Below are 19,137 nucleotides of genomic sequence, written 5' to 3'. Positions count from 1 at the left end.
ACGATGGCCATTTTTTCTTTTCGGTGCGAGAGTTCGAATCCCAAGCAGGCTTGTTAGGGTTCGGGTTGGGAGTTAGGGTTTGGGTTTTGGGGTCAGCGGTTAGGGTTGGTTGGCCCGTTGGGCACTTGTCTTTCTCCTGACCCCACAAGGGGTCGCCGGTCTTATTTTTTTCGCGCGAACGAGGCTTTAGTTGAGTGCTCCCGGCTCGGGGGACCCCCCGAGCGCAGCGAGGGAGGGGCGGGAGCACGAATGGCGGGTCCTCTTCGCGCAGCGCTGGATGTTCTTGAACTACGCGCCTTACATAAGATTTTTCTACCTAATATGGGCTTGCGTCGCATCGCGCTGGGGGGATTGCATTCACTGGTGCTACCAACTCCGATGGCGATGATAGACTGTAGGATTCGTATAGGGATACTATCGAGCGCATGGGTACGCTATCAAGAAATGGACTACGACGACGCGCTTGCGTGTATGCTCTGGAGGCGGCGACCGTTAGAGGCAGCACACAACAGACCCTACTTACGAATGAAGTTAATCAACTGGCGATTAGTCCGAGCAGGAGCGAGTTTGTGAGGCTATCTTCGAAAGGGACGTACTGTGGTCTCAGGACATTCAGGGTCGAGTCGGTCGACGCCATGTGCTTGAGCCAATCCCTCGTGATGGTATGTTGCCCGAATACGAGGAGAACACCCGCTGACACGTCGGGGAAGTGGCAAGGCAACTTCCTGGCCGAGAGTGTACATGACTGGCATGGAAGTCTTTGACTTTCACGTCTTCACCGACCGGAATGACGGGCGAGATGTATCGCCTCTGACACTTAGTTATGAGGTCGGAGCCCTCGGCGAAGCTGGCAGGATCCGAGGGCGTAACGCGGAAGCGCAGTAGAGGGATTCACGGGAGGCAGGAGTATTCATGACCCTTCCATCCATTGCCTCACAGCCTCGGCTTGCCATGAGAAGCCGTCTTAGTATCGACGCCACATCAGGCGGACAGGATCAAGACCGAGGCTGGGAAGATATGGACGCAGAAGTCGGGGTGGTCGTCAGAGGTTAGTCTGGTGGGGTCAAGCGTGTGTGGCCTTCGAGCTCTGGCCTACCTCACGATCCGACGGAAATTCTGAGGGGTTATATCGTCCGTGTACCTGACGTCCTTCTCCTGGTTGCCTTATTGAACCATCAAGCAGCTGGACAAGGTCCGTTGTTGCTGAATCCTAAGCGTGACAAACAAGAGATATTGAGAATGACAGCCTGATATTGACTTCAGCAGGGTGGGCCGGAAGGTATTCACTGGCAGCCCTGATACAAGCAACGAGAAGCGTGTCGTCACTATGCACAGTCATGCACCTGACTGCCTCTCGACGTGTCGCGTTTCTCTGCCTGTGAGATGATAGTGATCAATTGCAGACCAACTTGTCGAGCAATAGAACCGAGCGAGTACCTCCGCGAGCTAGACTCGAACCAGTCTTGCTTGCGGGTGTTATCGAATTAGACAGGCGCTGTCCCACATGGTCATTCAGATATTCGCATCTGACCCATTGTCTGGCTTCGTCTCATGTCAAACAGCGGAAGGGCAGCATAGGCGCCTCGCATCCAGCTCAACAAAGGCGAGTGCAAGGGCTAAGTCATCGTGAGCGCCACCAGGGATCTTTGCCACTCCAACTCATCTGCTAGCTACCGTTGGACCGGCAGGGGGTAGACTTCCTCAGTATCGAGAAGAGGAGTCGTATGTCTCCGCGAGATGGCTATAGTTGGGCGCCACAACACGACTGTTAACGCTGATATTCGGCTTTCATGTTACGGGAGTGCGCTCACCGCAATCTGGGGTTGTGAGAACGTTCAACGGTCCTTCTATCTCACCAACCCTTTATCGAGGCTGAAATTGCTTCAGGACATAGAGAATCTAGGCGATCACTCCGTCATTAGCCCGAAGACCACTTCCGACGCTCTAGGTCCCCATTGCAGGTTGAGGACAGATGAAGCGCCAGAACCAAGTCATGTGGACGTCATGCCGGCATTTGGCCTCATGAATAGCCAATGGGACACATGCAGGGTCTCTGCCACAGTCAACATTGTCCAGCATTCGTCGGGTGCATCTGTGCTGTGTGAGACGATTAGAGGGGGCTGAGGGAAACCACTTCAACCTGGTGGAAGAGGGACAAGTACAGAAAGACCGGTTTGGCGCCGGAGGCCGGGGGAGCCCTTGTCGCACCGCACCGGCGACGCCCGTGCCCAACTCTCCTCTTGCCATCGACGACGACGACGACGACGACGACGACGATGTCCACCAAACCATCGCGCGCATCGCCCTCGCCCTCGTCGCCGACTGGCTCCAATCATGGCCCTAAACTCCCCAAATTTCTGAAGACCAACCGCGACAGGTCCAAGTCGATGGTCGACCCCGCCGGCAGTCCCACCCCCAGCTCCTCCTCCTCTAGTCCCGCACTCCCCGAGACGCCAAAACACAAGAAGCCCAGCCGCCGCGGCTCGATTTTCAAAGATGCTGGAAGCCGCAGGCAGTCCCAGGACGTCGACGCCGGCGACGTCTCCATCTCGAGGGACGGCGAGGATACCCCCGACGAACCGCCCGTCATTGTTGAGCCCTCGGGTGCGCCTCGGCCACGCACACGTTCCGAGCGGCCTCTGTCTGATAACTACCCTTCTGTACAATACTATTCCCCCGGATCGAACCCTCGGCTGAGCGACTTACCGACTCGCTTGTCTGGGTGGTTCGCGCATACATTCTCCACGTCCTCCACCGATCTCAGCCTCCCGTCTCTCCTCTCCCAGCAACACCTCTCCGCATCCGTCTCGCCGAAGGGCAAGGGATCTGCGCTACTCACCGCCGCGAGACACGGAAAGGGCCATCTGGACAAGGCCATGCGCTATCTGCTTGACAGCGACGCGACGCCTGATAAGTGCCCGGAGCCCATCTGGCTGCTCGGGGTACAGCATCCTGGCTACGAGCCATCCCCGCCGCCCGCACCGGACCCCAACGCCAGTCCTGCGCGCCGCAGTTCAGCCGATTCGCGCCGTGGTTCCGCGTTTCGCTCGTCGAACTCGTCTCCTGGCTCCCCTAGCTCCGCGCCACCGGACCCTTCTCTTTCCCAGTCCCAGCCACCCTCTTCTTACCCTGCCAATTCGAAAGACAGGGACAAAGACCCATCTAAGAACTGGCCCCCTGTGTTCTATGCAGACTTCACATCGCGAATATGGCTCACATATCGTTCTCAGTTCTTCCCCATCCGCGACACCACTCTCGCCGCCCTCGAGCAAGAGGTTCATGATAGTCCGACTGGATTGCCAAGTAGCCCTCCGAGTAAGCGATGGAACTGGCCTATAGGCGGAGAGAAAGGATGGACGAGCGATGCGGGCTGGGGTTGCATGCTGCGCACAGGTCAGTCGCTTCTAGCGAACGCGCTGTTGCATCTGCATCTAGGCCGAGGTACGTCCCAAGTGACCAGTATTGCAGCATGAATTCTGAAACATCGCACAGATTGGAGAAGACCGCCGCATCCCGTATACACCGCCGACTATGCGATGTACGTGCAAATCGTCACTTGGTTCCTCGACACTCCTTCGCCGCTTTGTCCGTTCAGCGTTCACCGTATGGCCTTGGTTGGCAAGGATCTCGGGAAAGAAGTCGGACAGTGGTTCGGTCCCAGCACTGCTGCTGGAGCGATCAAGTACGTATTGTTTCAATCGCGCTATCTGTACTACGTGCTCCGCTGCGCAGTCATCAGCCCGCGGTGAGCCCACGCTGACAAGGTTGTTCATGACCAGGACTCTTGTACATAGTTTCCCTGATGCTGGCCTCGGGGTCGCGGTCGCTTCCGACAGTACCCTCTACGAATCTGATGTGTACGCTGCCTCGCGCTCGTCCGTCTATTCCACTAGAAGACACGGTCATCCTCGTATGGAATGGGGCGATCGCGCTGTGCTCATACTCATCGGCATTCGCCTTGGTATCGAAGGAGTGAATCCATTGTACTATAACACTATCAAGGTAAATGATCCGACTTGGAGAAACGTCATCGACGCTTATCTTGCTCCGTAGACATTGTATACTTTCCCCCAAACGGTCGGCATCGCTGGCGGCCGCCCTTCCTCCTCATACTACTTCGTCGGCTCTCAGGCCGATAACCTGTTCTACCTCGACCCCCACCACGCGCGCCCTGCTATCCCTCTCCGCCCTCCACCTCGCGATCCCAGCGAGGTCTACGAGCGACAGTCGTCTCCCGAAGCGTACGCCTCCGATAGGGAGCGGCAGTATCGCACTCTCCACCATGTCCGTTCACCCACGTCACCCATGTCTATTCGCTCGACCTCTAGTACGGGATCTGCCTCATCCTTCTCGTACCGCTCTCCCACGCTGGCACCGTCTCCACTTCAGCAACAGGTCTCGACTTCTTCCGCCTCTACCTCGGACTCTTCACAATATAACAACAACATACACACCCGATGGCAATCCGCCAGTGTCCTGCCGGACGATTCGGCGGAGATGGACTCGCGCGAGCTCGGGCTTGGGGCGGATCTGGACCCCCTGCAACGTCATTATGTCACTGCGTACTCCCAGACAGAGCTGAAAACCTTCCACTGCGACCGTGTCCGCAAGATGCCGCTCTCTGGGTTAGACCCAAGCATGCTACTCGGCTTCCTGTGTAAGGACGAAGCCGAATGGCTGGATCTGAAAGAGAGGATAACGGAGGTGTGTGCGCAATCCATATGTAGAGCCCATACAGCGGTTGACGACGTCTCTGGCATGAACAGCTGTTCCGCACCAATAAGTCCATCTTCTCACTTGCGAACGAGCCACCACACTACCCTTCGGACTCGGACGACATGGGCCTTGAGTCCATATCCGAACCCGACATCGACATGCCCGACGACGACGAGTTCTCTCTCGGTAACTCGCCGCGCGACTCTCCCGCGGGCTCCATTCGAGGCTCTGCCGTCGGCGGGTCCGTTGGGTCAGAGGTAGGCACAGAGGAGGATCCCATTGCGCCCCTCACGCCCAGCGCCGGCAAGGCATCGTTCGACATCGATGCGCCCGAGCGAATGAAGCGCGCCGCTTCTAACCAGTCCACGCAGGACTCGCTCAGCTTCGACGACGAGGACGACGAAGAATGGGCTGACCCGCCGGAGTTCTCGGACCCGCACTTACCTTTGTCGGAGACGGCTCCTGTGGCTCGAGGGTCTTCCAGTCCCGAGTCTCCCCCAGTCATCGCAGCGGCCCGTTCGACAAGCTCCACCGCGAGTAAAGACACGACCGGGACAGGCAAGACGACACGACGGAAGACGAAGAAGGGCTCTTCTGGTGGTGGCTCGACGAAGGCCCCGCGGACCTCGCAGCAGGCAGAATCCCAGGTACAGTACCCCTTCCCGGCAGGCGACCCCGAGGACGAGGAGCCAGAGCGGGCTCCTGCGCAAATGCAGGGCAAGCGGGTGCCGCAGATGCGTACGGCGAAAGCGCGCGACGGCGGACGGACTCAGAGCGGCGGGATTAAGGGCGTGCTCATGGACGATGCGGACGATTTCTGATATGTATACCTCACTCTCCCCCTTTCCTCATCTTCCGCTATCACCGTCTACCTCCTTCCATGCTGAGTGCTGGACCGCGAGCGGTCCAGGCGACTCTTTCACTAATTGAGGTCCTGAGGCGGCTGCGGCGAATATGCGCTCACTTGGCGGGACTGTCGTTCCTCAATCTCATCTCACTCGACTTCCTTCCGCACTTAGGGCATGTGTACATGTTTAGTCTCGTTCTCTGCTTCACCCCCTCGTAGCCATCTGGGTCCCTCTCCTGCGGCCTCGCTTTTTTGGGGAGGACTGTCACTTCAGCTTCCCCCTGTGTCGTGGCCGCGGGTCATTACTCGTTACCATAATGGTTGGTCCGTGTATGTTGTAGCGTGTTCGCTTACTTCTCAAGTACCTTTTCCATGCCCTCGAGCTCAAGCTCTATGTGTTGGACATGTGCAGCTTAGAGGATATGTCCTGTGCTTCCAGAATACGACCAGAAGATACGGACATGCCCGTATTGTGCTCCCAGCGGTAGTATGGGCGCGCAAACAAGCATGTTCAATGTTGTCGCGGATGACTACCCCGAGGCTCCAATCAAATCACCATCCGTCTACTGTCGATGAAGGCACACGCTACTCAGACTGGATTTAATGGTGTTCCATGTCCCGCAGATGGTCGTGATATTGATTTACGGATCGCGTTTCTGGGATGCTTACGCTCTTGTTGTCAATCACTGCGTAATGTCACAGACCGATGCCGCCTCTATGAAGTGGATTAATGTAGAGCTGCTGGATGAATGTAGTGTGAGTCGCAAGCAAGGGTTCGTCTCCCCTACTTATTCTTGTAATGATCCTCTCTTATACTGTTACGGACACCATCCTGCGTGGTGTCCTTTAGAACGATTTGCAAAAACAAGAGATGGTATGAGTATCGGTCACCTAATTCAGGGAAGCGTCCAAGGATGGCGGATGCAAAAGGGCAAGATATTGAGATGGTGTGATGGCTTGACAGAGGACAATTATGACGGCTTAGGATACATGATAGCGTGCAATTCGACCGTGAACGATGAGTACAGTGTTGCCAGTTCCCCAACAGGGCGATTGAACGGCCGTGGTCGACGAGCGATGATACGATTCTGTGCGATGCTGTGAGTCCCGCGGCGAAAGCCAAAGTTTGAGACAGGGTACGTACTTGCGTGTCCGGCATCGGAAAGAGGTCTGACGTCAACAAACCCCCACTGCACTCCCTCCATACCTCCGCCTCCCAAGGCACCGGAGAGTGGGTCTCGCTCATGCCGGGATCATGAGCTCGCCCCATGTCCTCATCGCCGCGATTCCCCCGAAGAAAACCACAACAGAGGTGACAATCTTGAGGTTGCCCTCGATATTCTCGGGCGAGAAGATCTCCTCCCGTAGAAAGCGGGAAAACGCGGATTCGTTGGGGTCCTGGATAGCGCGACGTTGCGGGACGCCGAACGGGGATACAGCAGCGGGTGCGCGGCGGGCCATGGCAGGGTTCTGGTGGGGTGGGTAGGTGAGGAGGACGAGGGGACGGCGGTGACCTGGACGTTGTGGTAAGAAAACGTAGCGACGAGCTGAGCGCTGCTAGTACTGTGGTGGTACTCGGGGTCCGAGTCCTTTTGGGCCGCTGGCCCACCCGCGCCTACAAACTTCGTGCAGAGTTGCCTGGCGCTGACTTGTTCCTTCTCATCCTTTCGCTCGCACTGTCTCGACTTGTGCCGGATGCTTCACTGAACTCTTCAGTACTCTGTGCTTGCTATTCTGTGCTTGATCGTTTGCTGTGCGGGTAATGTCTCTCTTGGTTTCAAGTCGTGTCGCGGCCAGGGTGGCAAGTCTTCCCCCAGAATTGGTCGTAGCTTGCTTCCACACGTCTGCACCGTTCAATGGTAAGCATTTCTATCTGTTGTGTGACCTCAGTATATGGTCATCAGGCGCTATAGGAGCTCTCGTATGTGTACTCGGGGGGAGGGGGAACCCTTTGAAGCACTTAGTTGGGGGAGACTCGTGCTAGGGGATTTGTGAGCGCTCGCGAGTCCCCACCTTTTAATACACTGTCATGCACACTTGTTACGTGTGCACGAAGATATCACTGCGTTTGCAAGGATGCGACCGTAGTTCCAAGGCACGCGCCGTGCTAGTGGCCGAGGCTCTTCATGATCAGGGGAGGTCAGAGTGGCCGATTCTGACAGCGATTCTGGTTTTGTTTCAACTCCAGAATCGCTTTCTTCGAATCCGTTCGGGAAGCGTGCACTTCAAGCGTTTCAAGGCAGAGTTGTCGCTTTGGCAAAAGCGACTCGGGAAGAGCTTCTGGCTCCAGACTCGCTGGTTCTGCTTCTGCTTTGACGAAGCATCCACGTACCCATTCGTATGAAGAATCACCCTGGAGCCAAGCGTGTTGTTGGTCAACCTCTTTCGGGTTTTTATGTGTTTCACGCCCCCGATTCTGTATTAGAACAGTCTAGATTCGACGTCAGAAGTGTTCACCCTGACCTCCCACTATTCTGGAGGCACCGGAGGGAGGACATTTGTCCAAGTGAGCATTGCTTAGCGCCATCTAGGAATTTGTCCCGGCTCCACCATTCATGGTTGAGTTTGAGCGGGTGGCCTGAGCGTGGTCAACTAGATCCTCGTTCTGCGTAGCTTGCGACTTGATCTACGAGAGGTACAACCTTGATTTTTAGCGGTCCTGCGCTGTGTTGCTCCCTTCTGAAGCACTTGTTCATCACACCGCTGACCACAAATTTGCCTATCTGTAGGCAGCGCACCGTCCCGCACGCGTCTTGTCAAGAACTTGCGTCCCGCTGCTGGGAGCAAGGCCGGCAGATTCGAAGTAGCACCTCCACCGGAGCGTGAGCAAGCACCTCACATCGGTCGTTCCCCGTTCAGGGAACACCATCCTCCTAAGCGACGAGGGACGAGAGAGCAAGACTTGCTAGCCCACAAAAAGCGAAACGAGCCAGGTCACCTTCCCCCGTCTCTCAAACTCTCCCCCGTTCGCAGCCAGGATATGCTGCAATCGGACTCGCCGCCGATCAAGCCGAAGATCGTCAATCCCCTGAGCGATGAGTTCGACATATCCAGGCGTTCCGTGTCGACCAAGGAACTGCCAGACAAGTTCACCTCACCGCCTCTCATGGAGGGTCTTCTGGAGTCCATTCATGGCGTGCTCGGTCCGGATGCTCGCCCGACGCCCATACAAGCCCTTTCGCTCAAGCACCTGTTCAATGAGCCCCAACCGTCACGATACCACGAGCACCTCCTTGCCTCGGAGACCGGTTCCGGAAAGTCTATTGCGTATCTCCTGCCGATGCTGCACGATCTCAAGCAGTCCGAGCTGAACAACACCCAGCGTGCCGACCCTGACGCACCCCGTCGGGCGGTGAACCCCCGCGCTATCGTCCTCGCTCCGACACACGAGCTCACTAGACAGCTGTCGGGGTTCGCGAAGGAGCTCCTCCACCACGTCAAACTCCGCGTGCTGTGCGCGTCGCGCGCGAACACGGCTTCTCGCAAGAACGTTTCTGCGGCGAAGATGGCGGACGTGCTGGTTGAGGGCTCCGATGGCGAGCTAGAGGTGTCGTCCGAGTTCATGATGCGCGCGGACCAGATCCATCCTGTTGATATCGTGGTTGGCACGCCGGCGAAGATCCTTGAATTGATGCGTGGACGCGGATGGGACCATGAAGCCGAGGAGGTCCTGGATAAGCGTCCGCGGAGGAAGGTCACGGTTGGTGAGCCTCAGATGGGACTTGGACGTGTTGAGTGGGTTGTCGTAGACGAGGCGGACGTCCTCTTCGGTGAGTGTTTACGTTACGGAAGGGATGGAGAATCCCTGGGCTGATTCCAAGTAGACCCCGACTTCCAGGAAGCAACGAGGTCGATTCTCGCAGAGGTCTCTAATGCGCGCGGTCACCCGGTCCCGTTTGACCCCAACTTGGACCTCTCTACGAAGGGGCAGCCGACGCCGATCAGCTACCCTTTCAACTTCGTCCTCACCTCCGCTACCATCCCGTCCTCGCTCGCGGCTTTTCTTGACAAGTTTCACCCCTCTCTTACCCGACTTGCGTCCCCCAATTTGCACAAGCTGCCCTCCTCGTTGAAGACGGAGCACTTCAGCTGGACGGGCGGCAACCGGGACGCGGACATCGAGCACCGCCTCCGCCGCGTGTGGTACGAGGACATGGAGAAGACAGGGACGAAATCAAAGGTGCTCGTGTTCTGCAACAAGAGCGCGCGCGTGGAGAACCTCGGCGCGTACCTGCGCGAGAAGGGCATCGCGAACGTCGCGCTGACCAGCGCGGGCGACGCGCGCAAACGCGGGTCAAACCACCATCTCGACGGTTTGCTTCGTGTTCGCTCCGACTCCGCCAGTGCGCCTGCCGCCACGCCTGCGACGGGCGCGGGGTCGATGGACGACTTGAAGGAGGTCCCTCACGTGATGATCACGACGTCGCTGCTGTCGCGTGGGTTGGACTTCTCGCCGGATGTGAAGCATGTCTTCATCGTTGACGAGCCGCGGAACATGGTCGACTTCCTTCACCGTGCTGGCCGCTCGGGACGTGCCGGTGAGAGCGGAAAAGTTGTGGTGTTCGGCAAGTCGAAGGGAAGGGGCTCGGAGAAGGCGAGGGTGGTGAGGAAGAAGGTCGGCGCCCTTGCTGCCTAACCGGGTGTAGGGTGTCTTGGGATCGTATGTACCGTACGTGTCTTGCTATAATGTTATGTTCACAGTACTATTGTCACCGCTCTAGATAAGCTACAGTCGCGCAATTCGCTTGATTTGTATCACGTCACGCCGAACAATGCCCACCGCACCGGTGGGGTGCTGACTGGATAGCCCCCGAATTGACTACGTTTGTAGGCGTGTGCGCCCTGAGCTGTTCGTTACGCTCACAAACAGCATGACCGTATTAGAGTGCCTAGCAGAAGGCGGGTTCCATGCAGTGGGCTGATATGCTTGAGGTCGTTAGTGCAATACGCCAAGTCTAGCCTCAAGAACGTGTTCGGCAAGTACCAAACTGACGGCTAATCGGCGTTGCCCAGCCGCCGCTGTGTCAAAAAGTGTAGCCGGGTCCGCGCCTTGACTCAATGCCTTGTTCTCTCTGGACTTCAGTAGCTCATTCTTTTCGTTGTGACGACAGAACTCAACATCTTCGGTGATGACCACGGGAACAACACAGCAGGTCTGCGACGACGCCGGCGCGGCCGAAGGTTATGCGGACATCGTGGCACGTATACGCAGTCTCGTAGTGGCGGTGAACATTCACGGATCAGGCTTCAGGTATTGTTTGCATCCTTTGCAGCCACTCTGTAGACTGAATCACGGTTGACGGTCTACAGTTCACAAGAGGTGAATACCGCGAGCAATATGGCGACCTTGCTGAAGTACTGACGTGCACATAGCTCGCGAGTTCGTTATTTGGCATCCGGACCATCTTCTCAATTCTCCTCAGCCACACGAATACACTCAAGTCTACGATGCTCAAATTGCCGCCGGAGATTCTCATCATGAATTTCTGTCACGTCGTTGCAGACAATGGGGGCAGAGAACGCATATCGTTTCCCGTGAAAACCCGAAGGCTCCTAGATAGAAGGCCCGGCCCTCTCCTGACACTTACCCTTGTCTGTCGACGTTGGCGGCAGGTCATGTTGGGAACACCCGGGTTCTGGACCTTCGTGGATGGGCGTCACAAGGGTCAGTTGGAGGCGTTTTGCCATCGTTCCTATCCCCTTCCGATTTCGTTGCTCTTGGCTATGCAGGAATGGGGCAGCGTCACGGAAAGCTACTCCGCCTTTGAAAAGCGCTGCAAAGCACTGGCCGCGAGGATCCTCCCAATTCATGGCCCGCGGATTCGCAGACTCGATCTCGGCTTCACTGTAACTCCCCAGGATGTACAGCAGCTACTGCGCTTCCGATCCACGCGCATTGAATGCCTCACGATATCAACAGACGAATACCCCATTCATGTATTCGGAGGCGGCTTATCTCGGAGGGAACTGTTCGATGGACATGCCGAGTCGTTGAAAGCACGCTGCACTTGCAATCTCCCCGACCGTTAGTTGGATCCCGACGAATCACTTCCCTAATCTGACGCATTTCCTCTTCAATACACATGTGGAGAACTTCCGTCCTCATACGAACGACGTTCTCTACTTGCTGTCCAACATGCTGAGGTTGGAACACTTCTCCTTCGAGGGCCTGCGATCAGAGACGGCGGATGCGGAAACCTGAACACCGCCTGCAGTGCCCATACCCCTTCCACATATACGTACCTTGGTCCTCAACTCTTGTATCTACGTATCCGTGCGCAATATTCTGTCCTGGATCACTTTGCCTCACGATGTCTTCGTACGCCTCCACAACATGGACATCGACTCCGCCCATCCTAGCCCCCTTCTGCCTGGGTCTCTGGACGTAATGCATCATCCCTTTACATCCATGGACATGCAATTTACCGACGAATACTCTCTCCTTATCGCACAAAGCCACGTGGCGGGCTTTTGGGTCCTTGCTGACGTCGAGGAGATCGATGTAGACTGGCAGGCGTGGACATCAGTCATCCCGGACCGTCTGGAACTCGCAAATATCACTACGCTCCGTATTCATATCCAAGGTACCCACAACTTCTGGCATACGATATTTGGCCCCATGGTACAGCTCAAGGAACTCGCCGTGAGCTTGGACAAGGCTTCCCTTGCCCCCACGGCCCGTCCGCCCGTCGTTATCCTTCGCTCCGTCCTCTCGCAGGAACCCCTCCTCTGTCCCGCGCTGCACACCCTCAACATCGAGTGGCCAAACGCAATCAAGTCGGACGACTTGTGCGTGTCGGATCTTACTGATATGCTCGTCACGCGGACCCGACTAGGCTGTCCCATCCACACTCTCGCGGTCCGTGCAATCGCAGTAATCGTGGACATCGGTGGACAACGCGTCTGGGGCTTCGGGCCCATGCTCGCCCCTTTGGCGGCGTTGGTGCAGGTGTTTTCGTCGGTATCGCGGCTGGATGAGCACGTGTGCACCTTCGAGCCTAGCCGGATCTGGTCGGTCGAGGGCGCAGAGGAGTACTGGGAATTGGATCAGTGCAGTCGCCCTCATTACAGCGTCCCTTGAAGAGGGATGCCGGTGTTGTCGCGCACGGAATCCACTTGTAGTTGCGTTCCTCGGGTGTTCTACAACCCAGCCGATAGTACACGGTCTTGGTTGCGCTGTCGTGACACAGGAATCCAGCGATATGCGAGGGTCATAAAATGGCCTGGCGAGCCTCGTTCGCGAGGGCACGAAAGGCAACGGGCATGAATATCAGCGGCAACACAACTAGTCTGGCTTATAGGCATTGCAGCGTAGATACAGCATAAACAAGATCCCTAAATAACAATAGCGATGAGTAGCCTACAATACGGTTACAGATAACAACGCGATCAAGCGGGACCACAGCCTTCGAGACGAACAGGGAATAAATCTCTGTTAAAAAAAAGGAAAGCGACGAATAAATGGACGGACCGCCCTCGACAACTTCAATGTTCAGATTGACGTCACGACCCGCAACATGAACCCCCTAGCGCAGCAAGTCTACTATCCGGAGGCGGGCCAGACAGGTGGATGCTGTTACGCTGGTTCGCCTCCTGGATGTGCATGGTGCGCGCCTCAAGCGCCTCCTCGTACTCCTGTCGGGCGACGACGCGCCGCGCTATGTACTCGAATACATCCTTCACGCCCTCGCCCGTCTTTGCTGACGTGAAGAACAGCTTCGGATAGCGCTCGAGAGGCGGTGGAGGCACGTACGAGTTCGAGGGGGAAACGCCGAGTTCGGGCGTAGTGGCGGTCGTGGTCGCTGCCTGGCCGCGGACGAAGAGGCTGGGTGTGATTGTTGGGACCGACGAGATGGACGAGCTCGAGGGCATGCGACGTGGCGAACGGTATGGCGAGTGGGAGGGTGAGCGGGATTGCGGTGCAGACAGTGCAGTGAGCGCGGGGGAGGACAGAGCGGACTGGAAGGTGTCGAATAGAGACGAGGAAGGAGTGTGGTATATTGAGTGCGTGGTGGTCATCGTTCCGACAGTACCTCCTCCGTGGAAGAGCGTCGAACGACTTCGGGAACGAGAGCTGCGCGATGTACGTCGGCGTCCCGCGTTGGGGGAACCTATGTTGATGGAGTCAGACCGGGGCGCAGCCGGGTCGTTGTCGAGGAAGTCCTCGTCGAGATGCGGGGAGATATCCTCGTCTTCGAAAGGGACATCTGGAGGCGCGAGGTCGATAGTCGGCGAAGGCGGGGTGGTGGGATGGGGAACGATGGTCTGAATGAACTCTCTTGCCTCAGCTTCGGTAACCGTCCCACTTCCCCCTCCCCTCGATCCTGATCCCTCCGCGACTGATCCCTGCGCAATGTCCGTCTTGTTCCCGACAACGACACAACAAAACTCTTCGACGCGCTCATCCGACACGGGGGCCTTGTCGCGGAAGTCGTCCCACCACTTTGTCAGAGCCCCAAGCGTGTGCGGCTGATTTACGTCGAACATGAGGATCACCGCGTCCGCACCACGGAAAAAGGCCGACGAGAGACCGGAGAACCTCTCTTGACCTGCCGTATCCTGATATGTGAGGGTCAGGGCTGCACGCGCAGACGACTCGCACGAGCAGACGCACCCATATCTGCAGTGTGACCTGCTCGTCCGGACAGTTATGGTGCGGCAGAGTCTTTGTTATAAAATCCGCGCCAATAGTGGCCCTGTAGCCTGTTGTGAATCGGCCAGAGATATACTGCAACGCAAAGAAGGGTGTTGATATCCCGGCCGAGAGTAAGTGTTTTGCCAGAACGACGGACCTGATTACGGATGCTGGACTTGCCGACGCCTGAGGCACCAATTACAACCAGCTTAACCGTGCGCATACCGTACGAGTTGCGCGGTGCTCATGGGCAAGACGTCGGCGAGTAGACGGGAAGGATCGTCGCCGGGCAACAAGGGAACCTCGGCCAAGCGGAGCGGATTTGCACGGTTATTAGCCCCTTATGTCAACTACTTACTCTTACTGATACATATCAGTTGAACAGTAAACATGCAATCAAGTATATTAATTCACTACTGCGACATCCTTTGTATCACCATACTACCTCACAAGTGCTTGACTGGAACTTGAACTTGCGGGCTCTAGCGTTCTCTCGTTCCTTTCGTGCTCTTGTTGGCCTACTATCATTCCCGTACTGCCCCAGATTCTTTCGTTGTTGCTATACGATGGGCGTTACATTACGCGGACCACCCTGCCAGTAGATCCACCCAATTTTGACTGTCGGGTGATGTTGTCGTCGATACTGCTTTCCCACCATTCACGACCCCTCTCGCCCCACGTCACCTTCCGTCTGCATCCACAAACGCATTCCCACTCACGCTCATGTCATTGTTCGCGTTCTGACAGATTCGCATGGTTAATGCGCGCCCCCGCTCCGTGTATGCTCTCTATATTACGCACCATGACTCCCACCTGTTGCTTTCGGTTATTGCACTGAATTTGCACACAGCCTAAACGGCGTGACGATAGACATTTACCAGTAGGGAAGTGTCCGAGGCTAACAGCATGACGGTCGTAGTGCAGATACAACGCCGATGGGACCGTAGGGAAGGTATTCCTGGGGCCTGAGGTAGCGAACGTGGGTCCAGGTCAGTCAACACCCTGCGATATGGCTGCCTTTTACATGTTCATTCTTCACTTTGACGGGCAGTTGACTATCAACATGATCAGACATCCGCACCTACATCTGCGGACGGGCTTCTCGGCCCCATTTGCTATAGCAAGAGCCAAGCCAATTTCAGTATCCCCAGCCGCCCAGAGTAGTGGCATTGGTCCATGACACGACCGCGATGGCGAGACTTTTATCCCAAATTGTTTCAGCTCGCGAAATCGAGGGACTGAGTGCTTGCATATGACCTTATGCTCCAACTCTTGGTGAATGTCCAACGCTCCTAACCGCCGAAGTGACGTTAGCTGGCTTTTACCGAACGTGAGCCATCCAGACGTATTCCTCTTAGCGACAGTGGCACTAACTATCCCTAGGCAGTTCAATCTTCAAGAGGATAGTGCGGCAGGAGCACTGCTGCCTTACCGTCGAAGGGCGCTCACGGACCAGCTCCCAGTAGAATATCGATGGATGCACCGTGGTATGATGGGAAACCCAGCCATTCTACTTCGTGCGGCAGTTCAGCGCATCCGGTCATCCGCCCAGCGTAGAAGTACAAAGGAAATGAGGGTCGCGCTTGAGTATGTTAGCTTCACATGGACCAAGAATCACATGAAGGGAGTATACGGCTGCATCCCAGCTCCTTGGACGTTGAGGTGCGATCTTGACGTGCAAACCACAGCACCTGCCTCATTCGGCATCATGGACCTCGTCCGGAACCACCGTCACACGACGGACAGGCCAACCTCCGTGAAGGGATCGAGATGCCAGCCGCGGCAAACCCCGGTCAGCCAGCTCTTCGAGCAGTATATAGCCCTGCATCATAAGACGATGTCTCCTCACTCCTACCACCACCTTCTCTGCATCTCATGCTATCCCGCCGGTCAAACCCCTTCACGTAACAACTCCCCACATACACCGAGTAGACGCAGTATCATATGCGGTCGTATTCCTCCGGCTTGTCCTCACGGCACTATATACCAGTCTGGTATGTCGCGTCTCATGTCTCCCCGGTCTCGTGGCCCTGATCCTCGTCTTCGCTCATCCGTAGCGTCGTTCGGTGACATGGACACAGTCACCTCGACCATCTTCCCAGCCCACCAGCTGAGCCAAGCACACCACCACCTTTCCTATCACTATGCGTTAAGCAAGGCAGAGCATAGCGCACGGTGGTGATCAAGGAGTTCAGCTCGGTAACTACACTTTATATCCTGATGTCGACTCTTGCAACTGCAGTAAAGGTGGCATATCTGACGACCGCCTGCAGGATGTAAAGTTACCCAAGATAGTCACATCTTGTGGCCACTAGCATCTGTCTTCGGGAGTCCTCCGAGACGTCGTTGCCTGATCGTGTGTGTTAGGTGGGCCGCGGACTTTGGGGGTGGCTCCCCCTTGTCTCGTCGGCTCACCGGCCCATGAGAACGGCAGCGGATGTCTTCTTCTCTCGCCCTCGAAGCATTCGGTAAGCTGGCTCCCATGTTTGTATGAGAGATCTCTGCCTAATTTCCGGTGACCCAGGTCCGTTGGAAGCAAGTTGGGCCATATCCGGAGCTCCATACCGATCTAGGCGGTTGTTGTCCCCCAGTCTTCTACCCAGACCCGGTCTGTGGGCGTGCGTCCGGAGACGTGCAGGGTACCATTATCACAAAGCGCGGTCATCTTTCCTGCCTGTATTGAACGTTGTCGCATATTCAGACGTATCAATCGGACCTCTCTATCCTTCTGCCTGTCTACATGAACTGAGCATCATCCGATGCTCGAATGCCGGCTCTGGTGTTGATCACTTGCGTCCGGACACCACGACCCTCGACGCATATGCCAGTGCACATGTAGTGTTCATATCCTCGATAGAAGGACAGTCGAGTGTCCTTCGGCTCCACATGCTGCATACAGCTAGCTTGCCTTCAATCACACGTATGGCATTTCCTATTGAACATCGAGAACCGCAAATTCAAGTGACTTCCCGAGCGCAGGGCGGTAAGTACTGGTACCGAGGTGTGTCTGCGATAGTGTGTCAGCAAGAGTCGGTAAGCCGCACGGTGTGGGTCCTCGGAATTGGTCTTAAAACGGCACGGGCACTCAACTGACGACCCTCTTCGTTGATATGTGTCGCAACGTACTTACCAGCCACACATGATCTCAATATCTACAAATAACTGCACTGCCACTTCCGCCATTCTCAGGGCCGCACGATGATGCGGCAACGTTCTCTGCTGCCCGGCTTTCTCAGCTAACTCCTGACTCTCAGCGACACCTTGTACAAACGGTCACTCACTCAGTAGTGTTCTACAAGAGGCTTTTGATCTGCACTGCGTCCAAGTCTGCTCTAGTTGAGGTCGGAAGCAGGTCCCAGAGCTCAGAATCGGTTGAATACTGACGGATTGGCTGCTTCCATAATGATAGGTCGAGGAGTATCGACACACATCATAAGCCTGTACGCTTGAGGGGTATCGCTGATAGATCTTCTCATTTGCCTACTCATAATCGTCATGGTCTTAGCGAACGCTGTCTGGCTATGGCCACTTCACAAGAGGTTGTTCTTGTTACAGGATGCTCTAATGGTGGCATCGGCTTTGCTCTGTAAGCATCTGTTCGCAAATCTTCCCCCGTATAACTCGTAACGAACCGCCCAGGTGCGAAGAATACGCCAGGCAGGGCTGCAAAGTGTACGCCACCGCTCGGCGGCTGCAGTCCATAGACGCCTTCACCGCCCCCAACATCGAGAAACTCTCCCTCGACGTGACGAAGGAAGATAATGTGCACGAGGTCGTGCAGACCATCATACAGAAAGAGGGGCGAATCGACGTGCTTGTCAACAACGCTGGCGTCCTCTGCGTAGGTGCGGGCTGGGTCTCGTGAGCTGGCTATCGGTGCTAACCCTACTCAAGGACCCGTCATTGAGGTGCCTATGGACGTCATCGAGCGCACATACGACACAAATGTCTTCTCGATCATCCGCATGTGCAAGGCCGTCATTCCTCACATGGCCGCCCGCAAGAGCGGGACCATCGTCAACATAAGCTCCATCGGGGCGCTCATGTACGTCTGCCCCGTCCCTTTCCAAAAGCGCGAGAAGCTGACGCGTAGTCCCCCCGCCGCCGCCGCGGGTCAGCCCCACGCCGTGGGCCGGCATCTACGGCTCCACCAAAGCGGCGGTGCAATCGCTCTCCGACGTGCTCTACATGGAATGCAAGCCGCACGACATCTCCGTGCTCGTAGTGACCACCGGCGGCATCCGCTCGAAGCTGTCCGATAACCAGGCCGCGGCGTTTCCGGGCCTGCCGGAGGGCTCGCTGTACAAGCGGTACCTCACGGACATCGTCGCTCGCATCCACGCGAGCCAGACTTCGGACGCGACGCCTGCAGAGGCGTACGCACGGCAGGTTGTCAGGAGGAGCTTGCAGAAGAAGGTCCCGAGGGAGATAGTATCGGGAGCGAAAGTGACCCTGTACCGGGTGCTCCTGTGGCTTCCGAGGGCGGTTACATTGAGTCTCTTCTGGTACTTCTTCACGAAGAATGCGCGTCGTTCGTCGTAGGATGAGCGTACGTCTCCCAGAACCGTCTTACGCTAGACGTGTTCAGGTGGTTCTGCCTGTCCCATCATTATCCAGATCTTGCCTTCTTTGCGAATGAATGGTACACAATGCTGTCGAATTGAATTTAGCTTATGCCTCTCCAATAACCGCTTCATGGTATGAACATCGCTTTCCCCTAAGCACCTGAGCGGAGCAGTGTTCTCGAGCACATTACCAATGGCAGCTTGAGGACATTCAGTCGATGCGTTTGCATTCTCTGGAACAGAACATCATTGATTGCGCCGTCAGCGTACAGACGAGGCAGCAATAAACCCTGTACAACCTATATTGCAACAAGGGTTTGACGGATTGTAGCCTCAAAGCTTTGGTTATGATTGCTCGTTGTCACCAGGAACCA

At 56.2% G+C, this 19,137-nt stretch overlaps 7 protein-coding genes across 7 annotated transcripts; 4 read left to right on the top strand and 3 right to left on the bottom strand.

Annotated features, from left to right (window-relative positions):
• Window positions 1-2,276: 2,276 nt before the first annotated feature.
• On the top strand, window positions 2,277-6,031 carry DICSQDRAFT_113447 (uncharacterized protein; the record flags this gene model as incomplete). The annotated part of the gene is made up of 5 exons (XM_007371083.1): window positions 2,277-3,441; window positions 3,493-3,682; window positions 3,780-4,002; window positions 4,054-4,704; window positions 4,767-6,031. The coding sequence occupies 5 exons, from the start codon at window positions 2,277-2,279 to the stop codon at window positions 5,535-5,537; spliced, it is 3,000 nt and encodes a 999-aa protein (XP_007371145.1). The 3' UTR covers window positions 5,538-6,031.
• A 292-nt stretch (window positions 6,032-6,323) lies between these two features.
• DICSQDRAFT_141504 (uncharacterized protein) lies at window positions 6,324-7,077 on the bottom strand. The gene is made up of 2 exons (XM_007371082.1): window positions 6,708-7,077; window positions 6,324-6,651 (listed from the first exon to the last, which is right to left on the bottom strand). Exon 1 carries the CDS (start codon window positions 7,022-7,024, stop codon window positions 6,806-6,808), a length of 219 nt encoding a protein of 72 aa, XP_007371144.1. The 5' UTR covers window positions 7,025-7,077; the 3' UTR covers window positions 6,324-6,651; window positions 6,708-6,805.
• A 1,466-nt stretch (window positions 7,078-8,543) lies between these two features.
• On the top strand, window positions 8,544-10,199 carry DICSQDRAFT_72126 (P-loop containing nucleoside triphosphate hydrolase protein; the record flags this gene model as incomplete). The annotated part of the gene is made up of 2 exons (XM_007371081.1): window positions 8,544-9,333; window positions 9,385-10,199. The coding sequence occupies 2 exons, from the start codon at window positions 8,544-8,546 to the stop codon at window positions 10,197-10,199; spliced, it is 1,605 nt and encodes a 534-aa protein (XP_007371143.1).
• Window positions 10,200-11,897: 1,698 nt separating this feature from the next.
• DICSQDRAFT_175199 (uncharacterized protein) lies at window positions 11,898-12,644 on the top strand (the record flags this gene model as incomplete). Its single annotated transcript, XM_007371080.1, has 1 exon — window positions 11,898-12,644. One exon carries the CDS (start codon window positions 11,898-11,900, stop codon window positions 12,642-12,644), a length of 747 nt encoding a protein of 248 aa, XP_007371142.1.
• Window positions 12,645-13,066: 422 nt separating this feature from the next.
• DICSQDRAFT_72132 (uncharacterized protein) lies at window positions 13,067-13,435 on the bottom strand (the record flags this gene model as incomplete). Its single annotated transcript, XM_007371079.1, has 1 exon — window positions 13,067-13,435. One exon carries the CDS (start codon window positions 13,433-13,435, stop codon window positions 13,067-13,069), a length of 369 nt encoding a protein of 122 aa, XP_007371141.1.
• Window positions 13,436-13,915: 480 nt separating this feature from the next.
• Window positions 13,916-14,421, bottom strand: DICSQDRAFT_39552 (uncharacterized protein; the record flags this gene model as incomplete). Its single annotated transcript, XM_007371078.1, has 3 exons — window positions 13,916-14,122; window positions 14,178-14,291; window positions 14,356-14,421. Coding segments are annotated over 3 exons (387 nt in total), but the record flags the coding sequence as incomplete, so codon positions are not given.
• A 3,010-nt stretch (window positions 14,422-17,431) lies between these two features.
• On the top strand, window positions 17,432-18,875 carry DICSQDRAFT_158029 (oxidoreductase). The gene is made up of 6 exons (XM_007371077.1): window positions 17,432-17,539; window positions 17,608-17,638; window positions 17,704-17,784; window positions 17,838-18,043; window positions 18,093-18,243; window positions 18,317-18,875. Exons 3-6 carry the CDS (start codon window positions 17,720-17,722, stop codon window positions 18,738-18,740), a joined length of 846 nt encoding a protein of 281 aa, XP_007371139.1. The 5' UTR covers window positions 17,432-17,539; window positions 17,608-17,638; window positions 17,704-17,719; the 3' UTR covers window positions 18,741-18,875.
• Window positions 18,876-19,137: the final 262 nt, after the last annotated feature.

This window comes from Dichomitus squalens (assembly GCF_000275845.1).
Source record: "Dichomitus squalens LYAD-421 SS1 unplaced genomic scaffold DICSQscaffold_87, whole genome shotgun sequence".
In the NCBI taxonomy this organism is placed as follows: Eukaryota; Fungi; Basidiomycota; class Agaricomycetes; order Polyporales; family Polyporaceae; genus Dichomitus; species Dichomitus squalens.
This window is presented reverse-complemented; position numbering and strand designations above follow the sequence as displayed.

What these genes read in the sequence shown, in the direction of transcription:
- DICSQDRAFT_158029 (XM_007371077.1), top strand. Translation starts at nt 17,720, where the DNA reads ATGGCCACTTCACAAGAGGTTGTTCTTGTTACAGGATGCTCTAATGGT. An exon ending in GGTGGCATCGGCTTTGCTCT is followed by an intron (nt 17,785 to 17,837) that starts GTAAGCATCTGT and finishes CGAACCGCCCAG; the next exon opens with GTGCGAAGAATACGCCAGGC. An exon ending in AGCTCCATCGGGGCGCTCAT is followed by an intron (nt 18,244 to 18,316) that starts GTACGTCTGCCC and finishes GCCGCGGGTCAG; the next exon opens with CCCCACGCCGTGGGCCGGCA.
- DICSQDRAFT_141504 (XM_007371082.1), bottom strand. Translation starts at nt 7,024, where the DNA reads ATGGCCCGCCGCGCACCCGCTGCTGTATCCCCGTTCGGCGTCCCGCAA.